Source organism: Sceloporus undulatus, chromosome 3, assembly GCF_019175285.1.
Source record: "Sceloporus undulatus isolate JIND9_A2432 ecotype Alabama chromosome 3, SceUnd_v1.1, whole genome shotgun sequence".
NCBI lineage: Eukaryota > Metazoa > Chordata > Lepidosauria > Squamata > Phrynosomatidae > Sceloporus > Sceloporus undulatus.
Window position 1 is genome coordinate 13106489 of NC_056524.1, and position 22423 is coordinate 13128911.

At 41.2% G+C, this 22423-nt stretch overlaps 1 protein-coding gene across 2 annotated transcripts in view; it reads right to left on the minus strand.

The window, feature by feature from the left end:
- The window catches only part of ME3 (malic enzyme 3), a 133292-nt gene that overhangs the window by 49353 nt on the left and 61516 nt on the right, over nucleotides 1–22423 (minus strand). The window contains exons 3-5 of one of the 2 annotated variants that reach the window (XM_042459094.1): nucleotides 19301–19434; nucleotides 17913–18062; nucleotides 1251–1326 (exon numbers count right to left, since the gene is read on the minus strand). In XM_042459094.1, the coding sequence (XP_042315028.1) occupies nucleotides 1251–1326; nucleotides 17913–18062; nucleotides 19301–19434 (360 nt within the window). Of the gene's footprint in view, nucleotides 1–1250; nucleotides 1327–17912; nucleotides 18063–19290; nucleotides 19435–22423 lie in introns of those variants that run through there. The other variant, XM_042459095.1, reaches the window with a different exon arrangement.

Sequence of the window (22423 nt, forward strand, 5' to 3'; positions counted from 1 at the left end):
GGGAGTTCAATAGCCTAGGAACAACCACCGAGAAACCTCTCTTCTGTGTCCTCACAAGATAAGATTGTGAGGGTGGTAGGATGGAGAGAAGCCTTTCTCTCAGATTGTGAGATGCAGGTCAGCTCATAGAGGGAGATAAGGGGCTTCAGAATGTCTGAACCAATGCTGTATAGGGCTTTAAAGGTCATAACCAGCACTTTGAACTGTGCATGGAAATGGATTGGTAACCAGTGAAACTTCTTGCAGCAAGGGAGTTGTACACTCTATATAACCAGTCACACTGATGTGTGTGTTACAAAGAGACAGAATGCAGGAACAGGCTTTTGAAATTTATAGGCTAGAATCTCATTGGTGTATTGAGCATGACTAACTTTCCCTACAGAAGTGGTTGCACATTTTTGCCCAATACAGAACATGTGCATTTATTTCAAGGTTGCAGAAACAGAACTGAAGAGAAGACTAAAGGGTGACATGATCGCACACTATAAATACCTCAAGGGCTGCCACAAAGAGGCTTGTTCTCTGTTGCCTCAGAGGGCAGAACCAGGTCAAATGGTTTTAAGTTACAGGAGGGTAGATTTCAATTGAATGTTAGAAGGAATTTCTTGATAGTGAGAACAGTTTGGCAATGGAGCCAAATGCCTAGAGTGGTGGTGGGTTCTCCTTCTCTGCATCTCTTCAAAAAGAGGCTGCACAGTTATCTGCTGGGGTTGCTATAGCTGGAGATCATGCACTGACCAAGGCGTTGGACCTCAAGATCCACAGGGCCCCTTTCAGCTCTATGATTCTTTGATTTCTATTAATTGCCCATGAGGTGCAATTACGTACTCACACTGTACATGCACACTAAAAGTGCTTTGTGCATTGAGCATGCAGCCCCACATGTGCATTGTATTCTACAAAGTTAACCAGAGTAAACTCACTGCGTCTCTTAGACTTACCTATATGTTGACTCACCATTCAACAATGGATTCAAATAGTCTGTTCTATGAAACTTATCAATAGAATTCTAGCCTTTGAGGATAAAATAAAATTCTATAATTGATGAAGAATTTCAGCCAGTACATGATATAGTTATTCCAGCACTAGGTTGTGACAATATAACATCATTCTGAAGCAGAGCTTTAATAAGCTCAAGTCCAAGTAATGTCTTGTTTTTTACAGCTGGGATATGTTCCATACATGAAAGCCCTTCTAAACGTAAGAGGCTTTGTGATCCCCTATTATCACTGAATGAAATTATCCATTACCTTTATGTTTTCTTCAGGCCATGAATTCAGCATCGTTGCAATATGTCCTTTGTCATGAATGGTAATGAACAGCCCACTGGAGGGGAAATATATATATATATATATATATATATGTTAATGACAGTAAACAGTCTAAAGAGGTGGAATCAGTTTGTGTTTGAAAGAGAGGAAAGAAGCCAATGCGGTGTAATGGTTTAAGTGGTGGACTATGATTCTGGGGGATCAGGGTTAAATTCTTGCTTGGGAATGGAAACTGGGTATCCTTAGGCAAGTCACACTCACACACTCAGAAAATGGTAATGGCAAACCTCCTCTCAGGAATTCAAAGATATAGCCACGTTAGTCTGGCTCTGTATGCAAAGGGATCTTCAAGCACCTTTGAGACTAATTGGAAGAAGGAAAGAAGTTGCTTTTGTAAGCTTTTGTAGACATCTGGTACAAAAGCTTAAGTGACCAACTTCTTTCTTTCTCCCAGTTAATATCAAAGGTGCTACAAGATCCCTTTGCATACTCTTCTGAAGAATTGCCAAGGAACCCCATGATAAATTCACCTTAGGGTTGCCATAAGTCAGAAATGACAAAGGCACACAACAACAATAACAACATGAACAGAAGACAATTAAAAGTTGCAAAACAGTTGGTGGCAGAGATGATAGAAAACAAAAGGGAACAGGTGTACAGAAGAAAAAATAAAGCTGCATAAAATTAAAACACCAGTCAAGCAATTATAAAGAATTAACCTACACAAATAAACATAAATAATTTAATGTTAGCATAGTGTAGGTACACAGGAATGTCTGAGGGCCTCAATGGCTCATACCTTCAATAGGCTGATCTGTTTGAACATATCTGATTTTCTTAAAAAGATGAGGTTACTAGACAGCAGGCACATGGGTGGGGTTGGAAAGATGTTTTATTTTACACAGGAGAAACAAATATGTGTGTACTTATGGCCCAAGTGTACTGGCCAAGCCTGGTCTGCATCTGTAGAATATCAGTGGTTAGGGTGTTGCTGATTTTTTTTAAATGAATGAATGTAATTGTTTCTTGGAGGATGTCTGCTGGTTAGGTGTGTCTGAACTGAAAGACATGATAGCAGTAGGAGCAATATAGAGCCATGCCTGTCACCTCAGTTTAAAAAATCAAGTTCTCACTCCACCTTGCAGTGCAGATCTGGTTTCCACCAAAAACTTCTTGAGGTTCACTGAAATCTATCTGTTGTATTGTGTTATTTCTTTCTTTCTTGCCTTTTGATCAGTTCTGGGGCCTAAGGCAGCACGCAACATGATTAAAACATAGACTCAGCTAAAGGATATTGTATTTAAACACAACTAAACTAATCATTGCATTAAAAAACTGTCCTAAAATAATTTAATTTTCTTTAAAAGTTGTTGTCATTTCTGGTGACCCAAGGTGACCCTATCATGGGGTTTTCTGGGGCTGAGAGTGTGTGACTCATCTGATGTCACCCAGGAGGTTCCCGACTGAGTAGGGATCGAACCCTGATCTCCAGAGTCATAGTCCAATGCTCAAACTATGACACCACACTCTTATTTTAAAGTACATTGGTAGCAAAAGAATGCACACACACACACAAATATAAAATATACCCAATTAAACGCTCATTCCTGAGTAGCTAGAATTCCCCCAAACATACCTGATTAAAAGGTTTTAAATGACTGAAAAGTCTGTTGCTTGCCTGTAGGGAGGTAAACAGTCTATTCTTCCTTGGAGGGTCTACAATGTGGGAGCAGCCACCAAGAAGGCCCTTTCATGCGTTCTCACCACTTGTGTCAGTGAGAAGGCCTCCTTTGAAGATCTTAAAACCCAGATAACATCATTTATATAGATACATATTGTACATAGAAGAGGATACAGGATGCATTCTGACAGCCTGGACACAAGTTGTATAGGGCTTTAGAAATCAGAATCGCTGTTTTCAATTGTACCTAGACAAGGAGCAGTGAAGTGGTTGTAACAAAGAATTTGGATGCTCCCTGTAACTAGCCACAGCCAACAATTTGGAAGCAGCATTTGGAACCCACTGAAGTTTCTGGACAGTTTCAAAAGACAGCATCATGTAGTGTGTTAGGATGATCTAAAGATAGAGCTGACAGTTCAAATTGTCCCAGGTCCTGAGATTTCCGGACCAAAACCTGAGACCTGGGGATGCCTGGTGATTAAATGTTGTGCAGTAAGCATGCTGAATTAAGAACCAACTACAGTTGCTTACAGCTTGTTATTCAAATTGGGAAGAGGGGATTAGAGAGAGAACCATGTCTTATGGGGATCAACTTAGGGAGCTGGGTATGTTTAGCCTGGGGAAGAGAAAGTTAAGAGATGACATTATAGTAATGTTTAAATATTTGAAGGGATGTAATATTGAGGATGGAGCAAACTTGTTTTCTGCTGCTCCAGAGACTGGACACGGAGCAATGGATTCAAACCACAGGAAAAGAGATTCCACCAAAACATTAGGAAGAACCCCCTGACAGTAACAGCTGTTCAAAAGTAGAGTATGCTGCCTTGAAGGGTGGTGGAGTCTCCTCCTTTGGAGGTTTTTGAACAGAGGCTGGATAGTAATCTGCCAGGAGTGCTTTGATTGAATTTTCCTGCCTGGCAGGGGGTTGGACTGGATGGCCCTTGAGGTCTCTTTCAGCTCTATGATTCTATGAACATATTTCCCTATTTGAAAGTTAAGACAGAAATCCTACCTAAAGGGCTGTTTCCCAAGTCAAGAAGCCAACTGAAAGTTGCAGCAACACTTAGAATCATAGAATCATAGAGTTGGAAGAGACCACAAGGGCCATCCTGTCCAACCCCCATGCCATGCAGGAACTCACAATCAAAGCATCTCTGACAGATGGTCATCAAGCCTCTGTTTAAAGACCTCTAAGGAGGGAGACTCCACTACACTCTGAGGGAGTGTGTTCCACTGTTGAACAGCCCTTACTGTCAGGAGGTTCTTCCTAATGTTGAGGTGGAATCTCTTTTCCTGCAGTTTGCCTCCATTGTTCCGGGTCCTGTTCTCTGGAGCAGCAGAAAACAAGCTTGCTCCCTCCTCAATATGACATCCCTTCAAATATTTATGAATTAACATGAATTAAGCCTTGTAGCTTGTAGCAAGCAACTGCTCTCCTAGTTGAGGTGGAGATTTGCACACAGACCTTCTTCTTGCCTGCAGCTGGGCTCACCAAAACTGTAGAATTTGCATCCTTATCTCCTGCCTGGAGATGATCCATGAAAATTGGTGACTCAGGGCCAGGCCCTGAGATCTGGCAACCTTATCTAAGGAAGTTGTAACTAAGGCATGCTTCACCATGGCTAAATCAGACATCTCCAGGAATAGAGTGTGATGAATTAAGCAACTGGCACCATAGCTTTAACTATGCAGATGAACTCCTAGCCACTACTGAATGCTTGATTTTTTCCAGGACACATCATGCATTTCAACCATGTGTCCAGGAAGAATTTCAAAATGTCCCTCATTTCCAGCATGATTAAAATGCACAAATTTATATTTATGTTAGCATTTTTAAATTTTGTTTTGTAATGTCCTACATCTTTCTTGAATGGTCTACATTTTGTGGTGCCTTGCCCTCTTTTGTGGTTATGACATCTGGTCATCTTGAATACAGCCAACCTATGAAGCTTTATCTTGCCTGGATTAAGCTTTAATTCATTTGTTCTCATCTAGTCCATTATTCTGCTTTACAACTAGAATGAGATTTAGATGGAAAAAAGGAAATACAGTAGAGTGTCATCAGCATACTGGTGGCGTTGAACCGCTAAACTCCAGACAATCTCTACCAGAGTTTTTGTGTATATGTTCATTAGCATGGGGTAACCATGAGGGACACCACAGGCCAATGGCCACAGGGTTGTTACTATGAGCTTACAAGGCATTGTTCACACATTTATAAGCTGTTCTCTACAGCTGGCTAGGAAACCTGTAATCATAAGGTCGCATTTGTCCCATGATCTGATTTAATGCATCCTTTGGCCTGATTTGATGAGGCCTATGCAAGAAATCAGTTCAGGCTTCTGACAGAGCATCTCACCAGTTGGGATGGGAGGGGGAAAAGAGGGAATGAAAAAGAAAGGCACACTACACTGTTTTGTTGTTATTGTTGTGTGCCTTCAAGTAATTTCCTACTTACATCTACCCTAAGGTGAACCTATCGTGGGTTTTTCTGGGCATAAGAGTGTGTGACTCCCAAGGTCACCCAGTGGGTTTCCATGGCTGAGGTGGAAATCAAACCCTAGTGTTCAGAGTCATAGCCCAATGTGCAAACCACTACACCATGCTGGCCAAGCATATTAGGTCATCCCCTTTCCCATTAAATTCTGCACTACAATGTTATAGCTCCATTATTCCACTCTTACTCCTATGGCTGCCTCCTGTGGCATTCTGGGCTTTGTAGTTTTGTGAGGCATAAAAGCTCTCTGGCTAAGAATTCTCAATGTTCCTCCCTAAACTGCAAATCCTAGGAGTTCTCAAGAGGCAGCCATAGTAGTAAAAGTGGAATAATAATGCTATAACAGTATAGTGCAGTACACCTTTCTCTGGGACAAGAGGTGACCTCATAAGCTTTGGGTTTGCTACCCTTACTTTATAAGCCCCTATGGGTCACTCCCCCCCAGCAAGCCCAAATACCTCTGTTTTCATTTATAGTCCGTCTCAAAATGGCCTCACCGCTCTTCCTGTGAGCATTCTGAGAGACAGTACAAAGATAAACAGGACCTGTTTGGGGGTAGTATTGGTTAAGGTTTATAGTCACAGAGTTAGAAATATGAGGGTTTTTGTTGTTTTTACAAATCTGTAGCCTCATTCATCATCACTGCCCTCCTTATTCTCATGAATTCTGCAGATCCTTGCCTCCCATATTTGAAATGATGTATGATTTAACGACGCTTCCATTCAGCAATGTATGAAAAATAACCTCAGAGAAGGTCTTCATGCTTCATTTCCAGAAAGGAACCTCCCTCCAAACTTCGTGTGCACTGAGACAGGGGTCTCTGGGGGGCTTTTCCAAGCAGCTACTCTGACCACCATTCATTATGTCTGAAGATACTCTTTTTGCAATTGCTGTGGCAACTGCATTAAGCCCTGAAATCTACAAACCAAACATTTAGCTCTTTGTGGAAGCTTCTAAGCTAACAAGCACCTCACCCAACAAAGAGGGAGTAATGCTGAGCCTTGTTTGAGCCTGCACTTAATTTCCCCAAACCAAGTGTAATTAACCATCCAATGACTCGAAATAAAGGCAGTGACAAATCACAGGCCTTTACAGATTTGTTTATTGGATGTATATGCAAAGACTCAGCTAATTATTAGAGTTTAGAAAAACCAACTCAAAATATCCAAGAGTTGTTTTCTTTTTCTTTCTCATTTCTGAAAGCCTTATTTATCAGGAGGAGGAGGAGGGTGGGGATTAAAGACAAGTATGTTAGTATGAAATCCTAACAATTTTGCTAAGGGGTTAGATTTATCTTGAAATAGTTCATAAGCAGGAAGAAGAGGACAAACTGCTTTCCTTTGCCAAGAAACATTCTGGAGCTATCAATGCATATTTTGAAACGAGCTTCAGAATGAAAGCCAGAAGATGCAGTTTCAATGGCATCCATATGAAACTTTGCTATTGCAACACAATCTACCGGGGGAAGTTAAAAGATCAGTGCTGCCATGTAGTGTGCCCACCTCAGAAACACAGCGGTGGAGGGAAGGGGGTAAGCATCTAAGATCTCTCATTCAAACTCAGTTTGCAGATCTCAGGGCCTGACCTTTCTTCTCTAGTTCTCATGGTGTGGAGAAGCAATCTCCAGGTGAGAGAACTACTTAGATAAATATGCAAGTGTTTGTGTGTATTATATATAGTGGACCCTTGGCATCTGCTGGGGTTTGGTTCCAGAACCCCTCATGAATACCAAAACCCATGGATGCTCAAGTCCCATTAAATACAATGGCATAGTAAAATGACATCCCTTGTATAAAATGGCAAAATCAAAGTTTGTTTCTGGGGATTAATATATTTTTTTGAATATTTTCAAGCCATGGATGCTTGAATCCATGGATAAAGTATCCATGGATATTGGGGGTGGGGTGGGGTGCTGATTGTATTCTCATTTGTGAGACTTGGTTCTTTTTTATTTGAGTGGCATACCTGGTGCAACTGTGGTTGATGATTAAGGTATCATGCTTAATGGTGTGCCCTTGTAACATCACACATGTAACATCAGCATGGTGCAATGGTTTGAATGTTGGACTATGACTCTGGAGACAAGGGTCCGAAACCCACTTGGTCAAGTCATAGTCTCTGAGCTTCAAGGAAGTCAAAAGTAAACCTCCTATAAACAAATCTTTGTCTGTCCCTTTTCAGAGGGCTCCATCTTTCTCTTCCTCACTAGAATCTAACTCTATAATAAATACTGTATTTTCTGGCGTATAAGACTACTTTTTAACCCAGGAAAATCTTCTCAAGTCGGGGGTTGTCTTATACGCCGGGTGTTGTCTTATAGGGCAGGTGCTGAAACTTCCGAGCCAGACTGGAGAATCTGCAGTCACAGCATTTGGTGGGGGGAGCTCAAAAATGGCCGCATCCCCACCATATGCGACGATCGTATGAAAGCAGCTGCCGCTCTGATAGTCTTGGAGACAGGGAGGACTGGGCAGGCAGGGAGAGCTGACCAATCCAAGCAGGTTTCCTGCTAAGTACCTGCATGTCATAAGCATCTGAATTAAAATTACCATATTGAAATCAAATCTGATGGTTTTTTAAATTTTTATTTGGTGTGCGTTGGAAGAGGGATAGTCTTATACGGCGAGTATATCCCAAACTCTTTATTTTAACTGGAAAAGTTGAGGGTCGTCTTATACGCCGGAAAATACGGTATATTTCACTTTTGAAGGTGGTCTTTTGTCGATAATTCCAAACACCAGCTTCATACAGGCTAGTAGAAATAAACATTTTCAAAAGAAGCCAGTTTGATCAAGTGGCTTTAGTGCTGGATTACCATTCTGCAGACCACGGTTTGAATCGCTGCTCGGAAACCCACTGGGTGACCTTAGGCAAGTCACACTCTCTCGGCTCAGAGGAAGGCAAAGTCAACCCACCATCTCAGAAAAAACTATTGCCAAGAAATGCTCAGGAAAGGGGCATAATGCCACCAAATTTCTAGCACTGCAGCAGCTTCAAACTTCTGTTGAACATTTAGAAATACAGTTTAGGCATCAATAGAAAAGGGGCAGACAAAGGTGTGGGACAGACCGCCTGAAAAGGGCGGCCTGCCAACGGCCTTTTTCCCTCCGGAGGGACACTGCAGCCGCCAGACCACGCAGGGTCCAGCCGGAAGAAAAATAACCCAGAAAAAACGGGTTCTTTTTGAGCTGCTGGGCGGACATAACGAGTATGCCAATGCCACACTCATTACATAAATGACGCACAATGACGTGTGGATGCCACGCGTTGCTTACATCACAATGGCCGTGCCTGAATGGACAGGATGCCACCATTATAGCACTGCTGTGCCATGTTAGCGTTAGGAACTCTGCGATTGCCGCACGGTGCCTAACCCTAAAATTGGTGCCAGCACAGTGCAAAAGGGCAGTCTGTACTGTGCCAAAGTTACCAAAGTAATGTAACACAAATATGAGTTCTAGGCAGTGGCATGACTACCTAGGATGTCATGTGGTGTCGAGGGTTTTACCCAGGAAGGTTGACTATTCAGTTCTCCTGATACCCAACTGGGTACCATTCTTCCTCTGGGGTGTCACCCAGTGCAGTCCGCACCCCACAGCCCCTCAATGACACCACTAGTTCTAGGTATGAATGAAGGTCAGTGTCATATGCTCTGCAGTTTTAGAGATTGGGGGAAAACAATTCTCATTTGGAGAGGCAATGTCCTCATTTCAGCTGCCATGCCATACGATTTTTTTTGTCCAGATGTAACTACTACACCTTGAAGTAAGGTATGGCCGGGTGGTAGCGGTTCAGAGGGAAGGAGATAAATCCATGTTACCTTGCCGATCTTTGAATCATGGTAATGAAATCAGGAGAACTGTATCTATACTGGAGATTCACAGTTAGCTGTTTCTGTTCTGGAAATGCTTAGTTTGTTCTGAGATCGACTTGCTATCATGTACACTGATTAATCAGTTTTCAAGAACAGACACAGGGAAAACAGAATGCTTCAACTAACAAGACTCTTTGTTGGCAAAAATGTCTTGGCGGCCTGAATTTTAAAAAAAGGAATAAAAGACTGTTGAGATATGAGGAGCCATTTTTAAAGATATTTACTGTGGTTTTATGTTTAGAGGGAAAAGAGCCAAAATTCCTTTCTCCTTTTCTTTCATTTCCCCTCATAAAATGGCTTCCCTTGTTTAGATACATCTGCTTTTTGTATATTTCCAGCCACTGAAATGATTATTTCTCTCTCAAAAAAATTACAGAAATGCCTGCCAAAGTCTACCCCTTCCAAGTCACATTATTCAGCTTGCAAAAATATTTATTCTTAGTGAGCTGGTAAAACCGGCAATGCCGCCATGGGGTAACACTTTCAAAGTAGCATCAGAGCCTGCTTTCTGGTTTTGTTTCCATTATAATTCTTTTCCATGACCAATATAAAGCAGAGGTTCAAAGGAAGGAATTATAAGTAATATGTAGAGCTTGGAAAAGTTATCTTTTTGGACTGCAATTCCTAGATTGCTCCTGCCATGATAGTCACTGGGTGATCCTGGAAGTTGAGCCAGTACCATGTAGTGGTTTGAATGTTGAGCTAGGACTTTGAGAGACCTGGGTTCACATCCCCAGTAAGCCATAGAAGCCTACTGGGTGACCTTGGGCAAGTCACACTCTCTCAGCCTCATGAGAAGGCATAGGCAAATCCCCTTGGAACAAATCTTGCCAAGAAAACCTCATGATAGGTTTGCTTTAGGGTTGTAGTCAGACAGAAATGACTTAAAGGCACATAGCAACAAGAAGAAGAAAAAGAAGAAGTTTCTAGTTACTTTAAGACTTCTTTTTACGTAGTATTTTAAAAATTATTTTTAAAGTTATCTACTTACTTTTCAAATTAATTTTGGAGAAAATTTAAGGTATTCAGTGAGGCACTGTGAACAAAAATTTCATTTTATGCCATTCTCCAATCAATCTTATTTTTTCCCTAAGACAATTAGATAACTATTAATATGTAACCAAAACTGTTTTGGTAACATTAATGATAATTAAGCCCTCTTTTTGCAGAGATGCAATTTGTGTAACACTTAAAAAATAACTTTCCAAGTTCTGTAGATACAGATGAGCTTTCATACTATTGTAGCACTTGCAATTTTCATACAAACTGTACCAGTTACAAAGAAAATAATCAGATTGGCAAGATTGGTGACTATCAAAAAGACTTTTTAAGTGCTAGCGCAATAGCTTGGGAATTCCCATTCCTTATAAATTCAGCTGATGCCAATACTGATCTCTTTTAAATGCTATACTAAAATGTTTCTGTTTCCCAAGGCTTTTAGGTCAATTTTGGTGCTGAAAGAACTGCTACTGTTCTAATCACCCAATTTCAGTTGCTGGTCTAATTTATTACTGTCATAAGATAAAATACCGTTAATAAAAACAGATAAGATAAAAGCACTGGGCATCAATTCAGTCTCTAGAGGTTTTCCATGGTAAGGACTCAGCCTTTATTTTTGCCCCTTGGTTTTTTTTCTCCCTATGGTAAAATGCAAACTAATCTTTCATTTCTCTTACCAGCCAATGAAAACAACAATGGAAGTCTTAGCATAGCACATTCGTATTATGTATGTCAGCTGCTTGCTCCCATGCATAAACCAACACAAGGCAAAAGGGAATTGGGTCTAATGTTAGGGGTTGGCTTTGTAGAGACCTTGCCAAGGACCATAAGCTCAAGACTTAGAGTATCTGGGTAAAAAATGTAAGAACAGAAAACAGTAGTGATATCACTGTGCAAGTCTGCTGTAGCCCTCCAAGCCAGACTAAAGACTTGGATACTATCTTCCTAGAACATATTTGTTGTTGTATGCCTTCAAGTAAACTGACTTATGGCAATGCTATTGTAGGGCTTTCCTGGTAATATGTCTTCAGAAGAGGTGTGCCACTTCTTCCTCTACATCTTTCCTCTGAGCCTGAGAGTGTGACTTGCCTAAGGTCACCTAGTGAGTTTCCATGGTTGAGAGGGGATTTGAACACAGGTCTCCCCGAGTCCTAGTCCAACACTCAAACCACTACACCACACTCGATCAACTTCTAGAATCCCCCTGGGACCATTCTGGCTGGACCATTCTGTCTACCATCTTGGCACATTCTTGGCGAACAGGTAAGGTCTTCACAGACTGGAGATGGACAATGTCCCCATCTTTAAAAATGCAGGGTGGGGGGGGGGGAGAGGACCAGAGCAGTCACTGACAGGTCAGCTTGACATGGATAGCTGGGAAGGTCCTAGAATAGGTGATTAAAATTTGGTGGGGGAACACTTAGAAAAGACTGCTGTGATTGCTAAGAGCCAGCACAGCTATCTCAAAAGAAGTGATTTAGATTAATTATCTCTTTATACAGTATGTTGTGTTACAAGCTTGGTAATCAGAGGAAATCCATGATGACTGAAATAAACTTTATTCTTTTTTATTTCAGTAAGGCTTTCAACAGATTTCCTTATGATATGATATTTTTGCAGGACAAACTAGTACAACGGGGGCTCAGTGACACAATTGTTAAGCAGATTAGCAACTGGTTGAGAAACGAAACCTAAACAGCGATCACTAATGGTTTCTTGTCATGCGGAAAAAGAGTGATAACTAGGTTGCCACAGGGTTGTCTTGGCCTGGTATAATTCAATATCTTTATAAATAACTTGGATGAAGAAACAGAGAGCATGTTCATCAAATTGGCAGATGTCGCAAAGTGGGAGAGTTAACCATTATTTCAGAAGACAGAAACAAGATTTAAGATGACTTCAACTGACTGGAGAATTGGGCCAAGTTTAAAAAATGAATTTCAACAGAGATAAATGTAAGATCATTTCTTCTTCATCATCATATCATTAAATAGGAAGGTCAGAATCATTCTTGTCATTAATATTTCCCCTTTTTGAAAGTTGGATGGTGAATTGATCTCACAGAAGAATCAACTAGTTTAAAACATGCTGGGGGAGCTTTGAGTGGATACAGGACTGCTAAAACACAAATCAGTGGGAGCTAATGTAAATCAAGCCTCAACTCCCATGAGAAACCAAAACAACTAAACTATTGTACTCTGGACATATCATGAGAGTAGTAGTAGATGATACTGCTTGATAAAATGGGAGGCTGTAGGAAAAAAAGGAAGATAATTGTTTTATTTATTTATTTATATACCGCTATTCCAAAGATCATAGCGGTGAACAGCAAGTAAGCTAATTAGCAAGTAATTAGACCATGCAAGACCTGAGTAGGGCTGATGATGACTAAGGGTCATGGAGGTCTCTCATTCATAGGGTTGCCATAGGCCAGTGCAGACTTTATGGCAACTGGCAAATAACAACAACAAATCTAAGATTCTCCATTTAGACTGGGAAAATCTGATGCACAAATATAGGATGGGTGACTCCTGGCTGGAGACCAGTCCTTTAGAAAACCATTTAGGCGGTTTACAGACCGCCAAATAGTACGTATACAATACGTACTAGGGTTAGGAAGGGGCGGTGCTTCCGCACCCCCCTAACCCTAGTACGTATTGAATACGTACAAGATGGCGGCGCCCTGTTCATACGGGCGCCGCCATCTTTACGTATCGGACGCTGAGCGTCCGTACGCGTCGCGGGCGTTGTGACGTAGTGAGTGCGCCCCTGGCGCCTCACTACGTCGCAAACGCGACTTAAAAAGAAGCTCCATTTTGGAGCTTCTTTTTCGGTCCGCGCAGGAGTCGGGCCGTGTGAAGGCTCCGGCTCCCCCGCGGACCTACTGGCGGCGGCGGCAGACCGCCGCAAAGCGGCGGTCTGTACTCCGCCTTAGAGTCTTAGTAGATCACATGCGAAGCATAACTTAACTCCGTGATGCAGTGGCAAAAAAGCTAATGCAGTTCTAGGCTGCATCAACAGGAGTACAGTTGCCAGATGAAAGGAAGTAATTTATGTGCCTTCAAGCCAACTCTGGCTTATGATAACTACCCTATCACAAGTTTTTCTTGGCAATTTTTAATCAGCATGAGGTTTGCCATTGCCTTCCGCTAATGCTAAGAGTAAGTTGCCCAAAGACAACCGTGGGTCCCCAAGAGTACAAGTCCAACACTCAAAGAATTCTGCTTTTGGTCAGGTCTCCCGTACAGTAATGTGTACAGTTCTGGGAAGCATATTTTTAAAATGACCATTGAGAAGCTGGAATGTGTCAAGAAGAGTGCAACCAAGATGTTAAAGATCTTGTGAGTCTTATGAGGAATATGTTTAGCCTGGAGAAGAAAAGTCTGAGAGGTGATATGACAGCCATGTTCAAATATCTGAGGGGCTGTTACACACAGATTTGGAGCAGATTTGTTTTCTGATGCTTCACAGAGTTGGACCCAAATCAATGGATTCAAAGTATAATGAAAGAAATTAAACATTTGGAAGAACATTTTCACAATAATAACAGCTCAGTTGTGGAATAGATTGCCTCAGACAGTGATGAATTCTCTGCTCTGCCAGAGAAACCCATTGGTGACTTTGGGCAAGTCATACTTTCTCAGCATCAGAGGAAGGCAAGGATAAACCCCCTCTGGACAAATCTTGCCAAGAAAACCCTATGATAGATTCGCCTTAGCATTGCCATGAGTCAGAAAAGATCTGAAGGTACACAACCACAACCATAACAACAACAAAAACAATAGGCTAGCAACCTATTTTAACTTGATTATCTTTTGTGCTTTTGAGTTATCTAAGGAATAAAGCCGCTTGAAGAAATCATCCGTAAACATGAGATGGGTGTTATCAGTGGATGACACCCAAATATATTTCTCCATGTCTCAGTCATCAGTGATAATGACAGATGGCATTTCTCCCCTCAATCAGTTAAGACAGTAATGAACTGGATGAGGGGAAACAAGCTCAAACTGAATCCAGACAAAATGGAGGTTGCAACCTCCAGTCCTAGAGGGGTTCACACTCTCCTCAAAGGACTGTGTTCACAGTCTGGGGGTACTTCTTGACCCGTTGCTTCACCTGAGAAATCAGGTGAATGCGAAGGTCATGAGCATCTGTTATCAGCTTCGGCTGATACACCAGCTGCACCCTTTCCTGGACCTGGGGGACCTTGAAACTGTAGCACATGCACTGGTATTACCTTTAAAGTCCTACATGGCTTGGGCCCAACTTATTTAAAGGATCACCTACTTCCATACAATCCGCCCCGTGCTCTCAGGTCCTCTGGGAGGAATTTACTGCAGCCTATAAAGACCAGATTGACTGTGACCTCCCAGAGGGCTTTTTCTGCAACTGCTCCCAGCCTGTGGAATTGCCTGCTGGGCGAAATCTGGCAAATCACCAATCTAGATAGCTTCAAGAAAGCTGTTAAGATGGATCTCTTCCGGCAGGCCTTCCCAGAATAAATTACTCAGCCATGCAGCGACCCCCCCCCCATATATCTGATGACTCGGCCCAGTGTAATTGTTTTAATTGTTCATGTAATTTTAATCTTAAACTGTTTAATTTTTTTTAAGGGGGGATATTTTGTATACAGTGGACCCTTGTTATACACTGGGGGTTGGTTCCAAGATCCCCCGTGTATAACAAAATCTGTGTATGTTCAAGTCCCATTAAATGTAATGACATGGCAAAATGGTGTTCCTTATAAAAAATGGAAAGTCAAGGTTTAATATTTGAAATTTATACTTTTTTTGAACATTTTCAAACCATGGATGCTTGAATCCATGTATAAAAAAATCAATGTATAAGAAGGGCCAACTGTATATGGTGTATTCTTTTAACATTGTAAGCTGCTTTGATTGTTTTTGCAAAAAGCAGGGTAGAAATAAAAGTTTTATTTTATATTTATTATAAAAAAAGTAAAGCAGGTTTAAATTACAAGTTCTAGAATAATAGTCTCCCCAGTCAATTACTATTATTATTCTGCACTTAAAATTTTACAGAGCATTGAACAAAGAATAAATAATCTACATGGTCTGATAACAGCGGTGGACTCAAAGATTACGGAGAAATAGACTATGTAAGGTAGAAAAGCAGACACAATAAAACACAGTAGGATTGATTTCTTCTATATAGCTTGCAGACAAAATTGCAGTTGTTATGGGTTATGAGCACAACAAACAAAAAAGACCATGTGATAGCAAATTTCTTTGTATAAATGCCATTTGCCCTTTTTTTGCAATGCATCAGTACTCAGACCATTCAAGTTAAATGTACCATCTAAAAGTTGATAATAGTCTCATATCCACATATCACACGTTTAAATCACACACTTAAAAGAATTACCAAGATTATAAATAGCTATTCACACAACCTAACAATTGCCTGTAAGATATGAAATGGGCTCGAAAAGTTTCAATAGCTAGTAAGAAACTTCATTCCCTTTTTCCTATTAGATTGTTGTGCCACAAATTGCCACCATATTTGTTTGGCTGTAGTTTGATTGGTTGATTTCTTTCCCTCTCTTCCCTTCTTTTCTGAACTTTGCCAGGCTATAATTCAGTGTGGCGTAGTGGTTTGGAAGATGGACTAGGACACTGGAAGATCCGGGTTCAAATCCCCACTTGGCCATGGAAGCCACGTTTTCTATAGGCTACTGGCTATTTCTGTAGGATATATTTCAGAGGAAGGAACTGGCAAAACCACCTCTGAGTTGAGTATTCCTTGCCTACAAAAACTATGACATTAATGATGTTGCCGTAAGTTGAAAGATGACCTGAAGGCAAGTATATACACAACAGTTTATTTCAGTTTTAATGTTGACTTTTGTAAGTTTTGGACTGTATGGTAATCTTTTTAGTTTGTAATCTGCCTTGAGTTGCAATCTTGTGAAAAAGCTTTGAATATAAGTAAAATTAATACTATTACTAATAAAAATAATAATTGTAGCAGACGGCTTGCAATTCTGCTCTGTTCTAAAAGACTGGCCCATTTGTGGCTCGCTGTTATGTGCCTTCAAGTTGTTTCCAATTTATGGTTAAGTGCCCAAGGTCATCCATGCAGTCAAAAGTTCAAACTACTACCCCTTGTTGGCTACCTTCATGCTTTCTTTGGTTTAAGTCTCCTAGCAGCCCATTGTAAAAGGAGGCAGAAAGAAGCCACTGAGGAAATGCTAAACCAGTCCAGCATAGACCTTTTTGGTTGTTCTAAACCTGATTTGTGCTTCCTTTGGTCACTTTTGCTTTGCTCTGCCCAGTCTTTTGCCAAGTATTTGCTAATTCCCTCATCAACAATCTGCAGGAAAGATCAACCCATGAAAGAACATCTCTTGTCTGAGCAAAAAAGGATTTTTAGGATAAAAATGACACAGACAAAACAAACAAACAAACAAACAAACAAACCATGGACAGAGCTTAAGGAATCCCACCCCCCTTTGAAAAACAACTCCTTGTATTACAAGATGCTGAGAATTATAGAGGAAAAATGTAGCTTGGCATCCCGTTAGGTATTTAAAGGTAAAGCTATTCCACTTTGACAAGGTTGTCAAGTCATTTCTGACTGTAGGGATCAGTGCTAATCTCCATTACTAAACCAAAGAACCAGATGACTGTGATCACGTGGCCAGTATGTGCACAGAACACTGTTAATCTTCCCACCGAAGTGGTACCTATTTACCTACTTGCATTTTTACATGCTTTCAAACTGCTAAGTTGACAGGAGCTGGGACTAGTGATGGAAACTCACTCCATCACACGGTGCTTGGGCCTCAAGCTGCCAACCTGCAATTTTCAGAGTCAGTGTCTTAACTGCTGAAGTATTTACATACTGTAATTGCAAATTGACTTATGTTCACAAAAGGGTGAATTATGATATTGTGCAAAGCTTGTATGCTCAAGAGGAGATCAGACAGGTAGCTACATCTCCGGAACCATTGTGCAAACAGTGCCAGCAGTATGGTTGTTCCATAATGTTCCTGATGCACAACCCGTCCTGATGCACAACAGGACACATTGTGCGTTGGGACATGCTGCGTATCAAGAAATGCTGCGTAGTGCTCCACTGTGTGTTGTTGTATTTCAACAGCGTGGTTAAGTATCGTGTCAGTGATGTAGCAAGATCTTGAACACAGTTTTTCCTAGTGCCACTCAAGAACAGCACAAGACAACAGAAACTTTAAAGATTAAGGAACTAACAAAGTGAGAGAAGGAGGGTTATGTGGGGACTGCTAGTGATATTTGTGGTTAAATTTAGGCAGATTTTACTGTACTCTGCTTGAACAAAACTGCTCTTGTTTTGCTGCTGCTGGGAGAGGGCAGAGAGCATAATATTCTCCCCAGCTTGTCATTAAATGAACACAAACACACCCTAGGTTGCTTGATAGTTATATCATTTGATCAGGGATCACTTTTTTGTTGTTGCTTTCTTCTCCTGGAGACCACCCATAGAAAGATGTGTACTAATTTACAAAATGAACATTCATTTCCAATTAAAGGGCCAGTGCAGGGAAGGGGGGAAGGAAAGACAAGGATAAAAATAGTCCCAGAGACTCACCGAGGCCTTCGGAAAGTCAGGCCATACTGCTGACAAGCCAAGCCAACAGTAGGAGTGTATACAATCGGCATGAATCTCTCAATGTCTGATGTGAGAACTCGATAGAATAGCTTCTCATTTCGGTCTTGCAGGGTCATGAGGACGATATATCTGAGGAAAGGTAGAAAAAAGGGTGAGAGTAGATAACAGGATTTTTGATGTCCAGGGTAGGCAATCCTACTAGTTCTCTCCATAATATGAAAAGGTCACCTCCACTGGACTAGGGAGCTGGGTGTGTTTAGCTTGGGGAAGAAAAGGTTAAGAGGTGACATGATAGCTATGTATCAATATTTGAATGGATGTCATGGAGCGAGCTTGTTTTCTGCTGCTCAAGACTAGGAAGTTTATCATATGGAGGAAAATTGGAAGTTTAAAACGGGATTTATCCCATGAAAATCACACAATTACTACTAAATCACAATTAAAATTTTCACACACAGCGGTCATTAACCAGGCAACAACTAGGCAATAAACAGCAACAAATCATTATTTGTTGCTGTTTATTGCCTGGTTAATGGTGCTTTAATTGCTTTTTATTGCGACATTGTGTGAAAAACTTTTTTGCAATTGAGCAATTTTAACAGGATATTCCAGGAATAATGGTACTTTATTCACGACGTCGTGTGAAAATCTTCATTGGGGGTTTGGGGAGCATTTACTATCATGGCAATAATACCATGATCATAAATGTGAATAGGAAACAGGCATGTGTTCACTAGTCTAACTTATAACATTGTAACTGACTAACAGGATGTTTCTACCTCTTATGATTACAAAACTCCAAGAAATCTTCCTCAGTTTGGTGCCCTCCAGAAACACAGGACTGCAAGCTCCTATCATCCATAGCCAGAATGGGTCATAGTGCCTGTGGATGATGTGGGTCTGTAGTTCCCTACACCTAGAGGTGCTCATCACTCCATATGGTGCTGTGTGGTTTTGCTGAACTGTGTGGGAATATACAATACAGAGACTTTGCTAGAAACTGTGTAAGCAATTTGGAGGATGTGAGGGTCCTTTCATGCAGGAAAGCATACATCTGGGCTAGAAATGAATCAGTATAGAGAATGTGTGACTGAACTAGAAATTGTTACCCTGTGTCATTGCCTCGTCTCACTCCCTGCCACATCTACTGTGGCATGAAGATGTAATTATATTGCAAACTCTACACATTTCTCTGCCACCAAATGTTTGGCATGTTTCTCCACCAATATAAGAGTCAGACAAGAGAGAGTCAACCAGGAGCAGGCGGATTCTCCTTTTCTGCATGTTCCACAGTGTATAACTCCAGCAGTTGGCTTTACTTTGATTTTATTTTATTTAAAAAAAGGACCTGGCTCACATCTGCTTACTTGTCCAGATCACTGGATTTGGTCTCGTAGCTTTTCAGGACACGGAGGACTTGAACATCTTGGCTCAAGAAGCAAGGAGGAAGTAGGCCATGAATTCCCAGTTGGAGTCGCTCTTCAAGGGTAAAGGCCATTCCCTGCGAAAGAAGAGAGGAAGGATGTTAAAATTGGTAGAACAGATCTGCTCCTTTAATAAAAAGAAGTTTTTTTACACATTGGAGGACTCTGTAGGAAATCTCCAAAATAAAGATAGCCTCTTGAAAGCAATTTGTTCTTCCCACACACCCTGCACTGTAATCTTCACAATAGTTTCATAAGGTAGGTTAGGTTGAGTGACCACTGAATGTCATTGTTTTGCATCTGGTTATAGTGACATAGCCAGATATATCTGTGCTCCCCGTATTCTCCAACAGCCACAAAATGAACATGGGGAAGGGCTATCACAGCAAAATAATGAATCCTCTGTGGTCTTCATCCTTTGTAGAGGGAGAAAGAGAATACCAACCTCAACAATATACAGAGGTATACACTGAAGTCAATGATAAATACTAACAACACCAATAATTTCTTACACACCTTTCTTAATGGATTGGAATGGGGGAAAGCAGCGGATTAAAATAAGACAACAAACTGGACATCTAATAACACTTTGGTATTGGACTGGATGGCCCTTGTGGTCTCTTCCAACTCTATGATTCTATGACAGAGAAGGCTAAATATCTCACAAAAGTACAAATCTCAATATTCCATAGCAGTGAGCCATGGCAGTTAAAGCAGTGTTGAACTGCATTATTTCTGCAGCGCAGATGCAGCCCATGATCAATAGTTTATGACAGCCAATAAAAGAGTTTTGAGGAAACAGATTATACACAATGCACATTTAAAACAGTGTTGTGAATCATTCCGCAAGTCTTTCCAGAAGAGAGAACTCAAAAGCCAAGATTTTAATAAAAATATTTTTGTCCATTTCAGCCTGATAGGTTACCACATGCTGCTCAAGAAGAGCTGGATTGTTGATGACTATGTGGAAGCCATGAGTCACGTCGCCCCCTGGTGACCCTCTGAATGGGATATATATATATTTTTAAATGCATATGTTTCATTTCTTGATTCCCCCCAAATGAAATAAGTTAAATGAAACCAATATTATTTTTGGCAGGATCGTCACCCATCCCAATGTGTTTAGTCATTCCTGTAGCACGTGCTGGCTCAGTGGAAGGTTGTGTGCGGCTGAATCTGCCAGCAAAGCAATTTCCTTCCTCCAGCAAAAGAAGGATACAAATAGCCACAGAGGAGGACAAAACTATGCCAAGAGGGAGGAAAGGTTAGCCAGAACTGCAGGGTACAGTAATCAACATCAGTTAGCAAGTCTTAGAATTTGATAACTCAAGCAGAATAAATTAAAATGGGTTAGGTTGGCCATTTTTTAGGATGGTAGGAGGCATTCATGTTACCCTCTATCATTTCACAGGTGGAAACCGGGATGCATGTGCCCAAGCAATACAAGAAGTGGTCAAGATTGAGAAGGTTATGAATGAGGGAGAACACACAAGCTAGGAGAGGATGCAGAAGTTTGCTTTTACCAGAGCCAACTGGGAAAGGCAAGATTCTAACTGCTCCTCTCCTCTCCCCTCTGCTGAGTTAACTGAATACAAACTACTTTTGCACTTTGAGCTTGGTTTGCACCAATGGATGCAAGTCCAAGACTAAGGGCCAAAGAGGGAGGCAGAGAGAGAAATTGGGATAATGTGAAGTTGAAGGCTTTAATGGCCAGCATCCATAATTTTTTGTGGGTTTTCTGGGCTATGTGGCCATATTCTGGAAAAATGTATTTCTGTCATTTTGCTTGCCTCTGTGGCTGGCATTTTCAGAGAATGCTGGCATACCAACATACAGATTGATATGTAAATCACTTCCTCTTAACCAAGGGTCACACAGTGTCTACACACACACACACACACACACACACACACACACACACACACACACCACTCACTCCCATGCCAGCATTCTCTGAAGTTGTCAGCCACAGATGAAGGCAAAATGCCAGGAATAAATTATTTCAGAAACTGGGACATTTTATAAGCAGCAGAAAAAGTGTGACAAAAGCTGATAAATCTATACTCTCCCTGCCAAATTGGGTCAGTCACTGGCAGAAAGAGGATGGATGCACCATTTTTAAAAAACTCATTGTATGCTACTACTGGTTTGATTACTTTAGGATTGATCAAATTTTTTCATTATTTCTTAAAGTGTCACTCTGGGTCAAAGCTTGCAAAAGTTAGCATGAACTACTGGGGTCTGTGTTGGCTCAGGGACTCTGGGAATGGTAGTATTTTTTCCAATCCCTGATCCACATGTCAGAGCCAGCATGGTGTAGTGGTTTGAATGCCCAGTCAGCCATGGAAACCGACAAGGCTGCCTTGGGCAAGTAACTCTTTCAATCTCAGTCAAGGGCAGGCAAAAGTAAACCCTTTCTGAACAAATCTTGCCAAACCCCCTCCCATCCAGGTTTGCCTTGGGGTCACCATAAGCTGGAAACTACTTGAAAGCACACAACAACACAACAAGCTCTAGATGCCATCTTTCGCACAGAGATCTTGTTTTATGAACACATGAAATTTCCTTTTAGTATCCTGAAGGAGAACAGGGTTTGAGACAGCAATGCTTCCAAGCTCTACCTGGAAACACCTGGGATTGAACACAAGACTGTTGACATTCAAAGCATGATATCTACCAAAGAATTACAGCCCATTTCTAATCTTCTTTCCTCCCTTGGCAGCTATGTAGCAACGCAGCCTCAGAAGTGGAGCTGATTTACTCACTTTGAGGGATCTTGTTGTAGCACCTTTGAGACTAACTAGTTGCATGTGCATCTGTGGAAGCAGACCAAGTCTACGAAGGCTTATGAGCAGGACAATTTCTTTCAGTTAGCCTAAAAGTAGCTACCCTTTGCATATTGATATTCTAGATTAGCACAACTATGTCTCTGAATTTTACTCACTTTGAGCAGCTCCAATCATTGCTTTCATTTTCTACAGTGCTTCCTATCTAGTTTCACTGTGAGACATTGTGTGAGAAATATAAAGGATGGCTAGACCCACTCACCAACTGCAGTCATTCCAT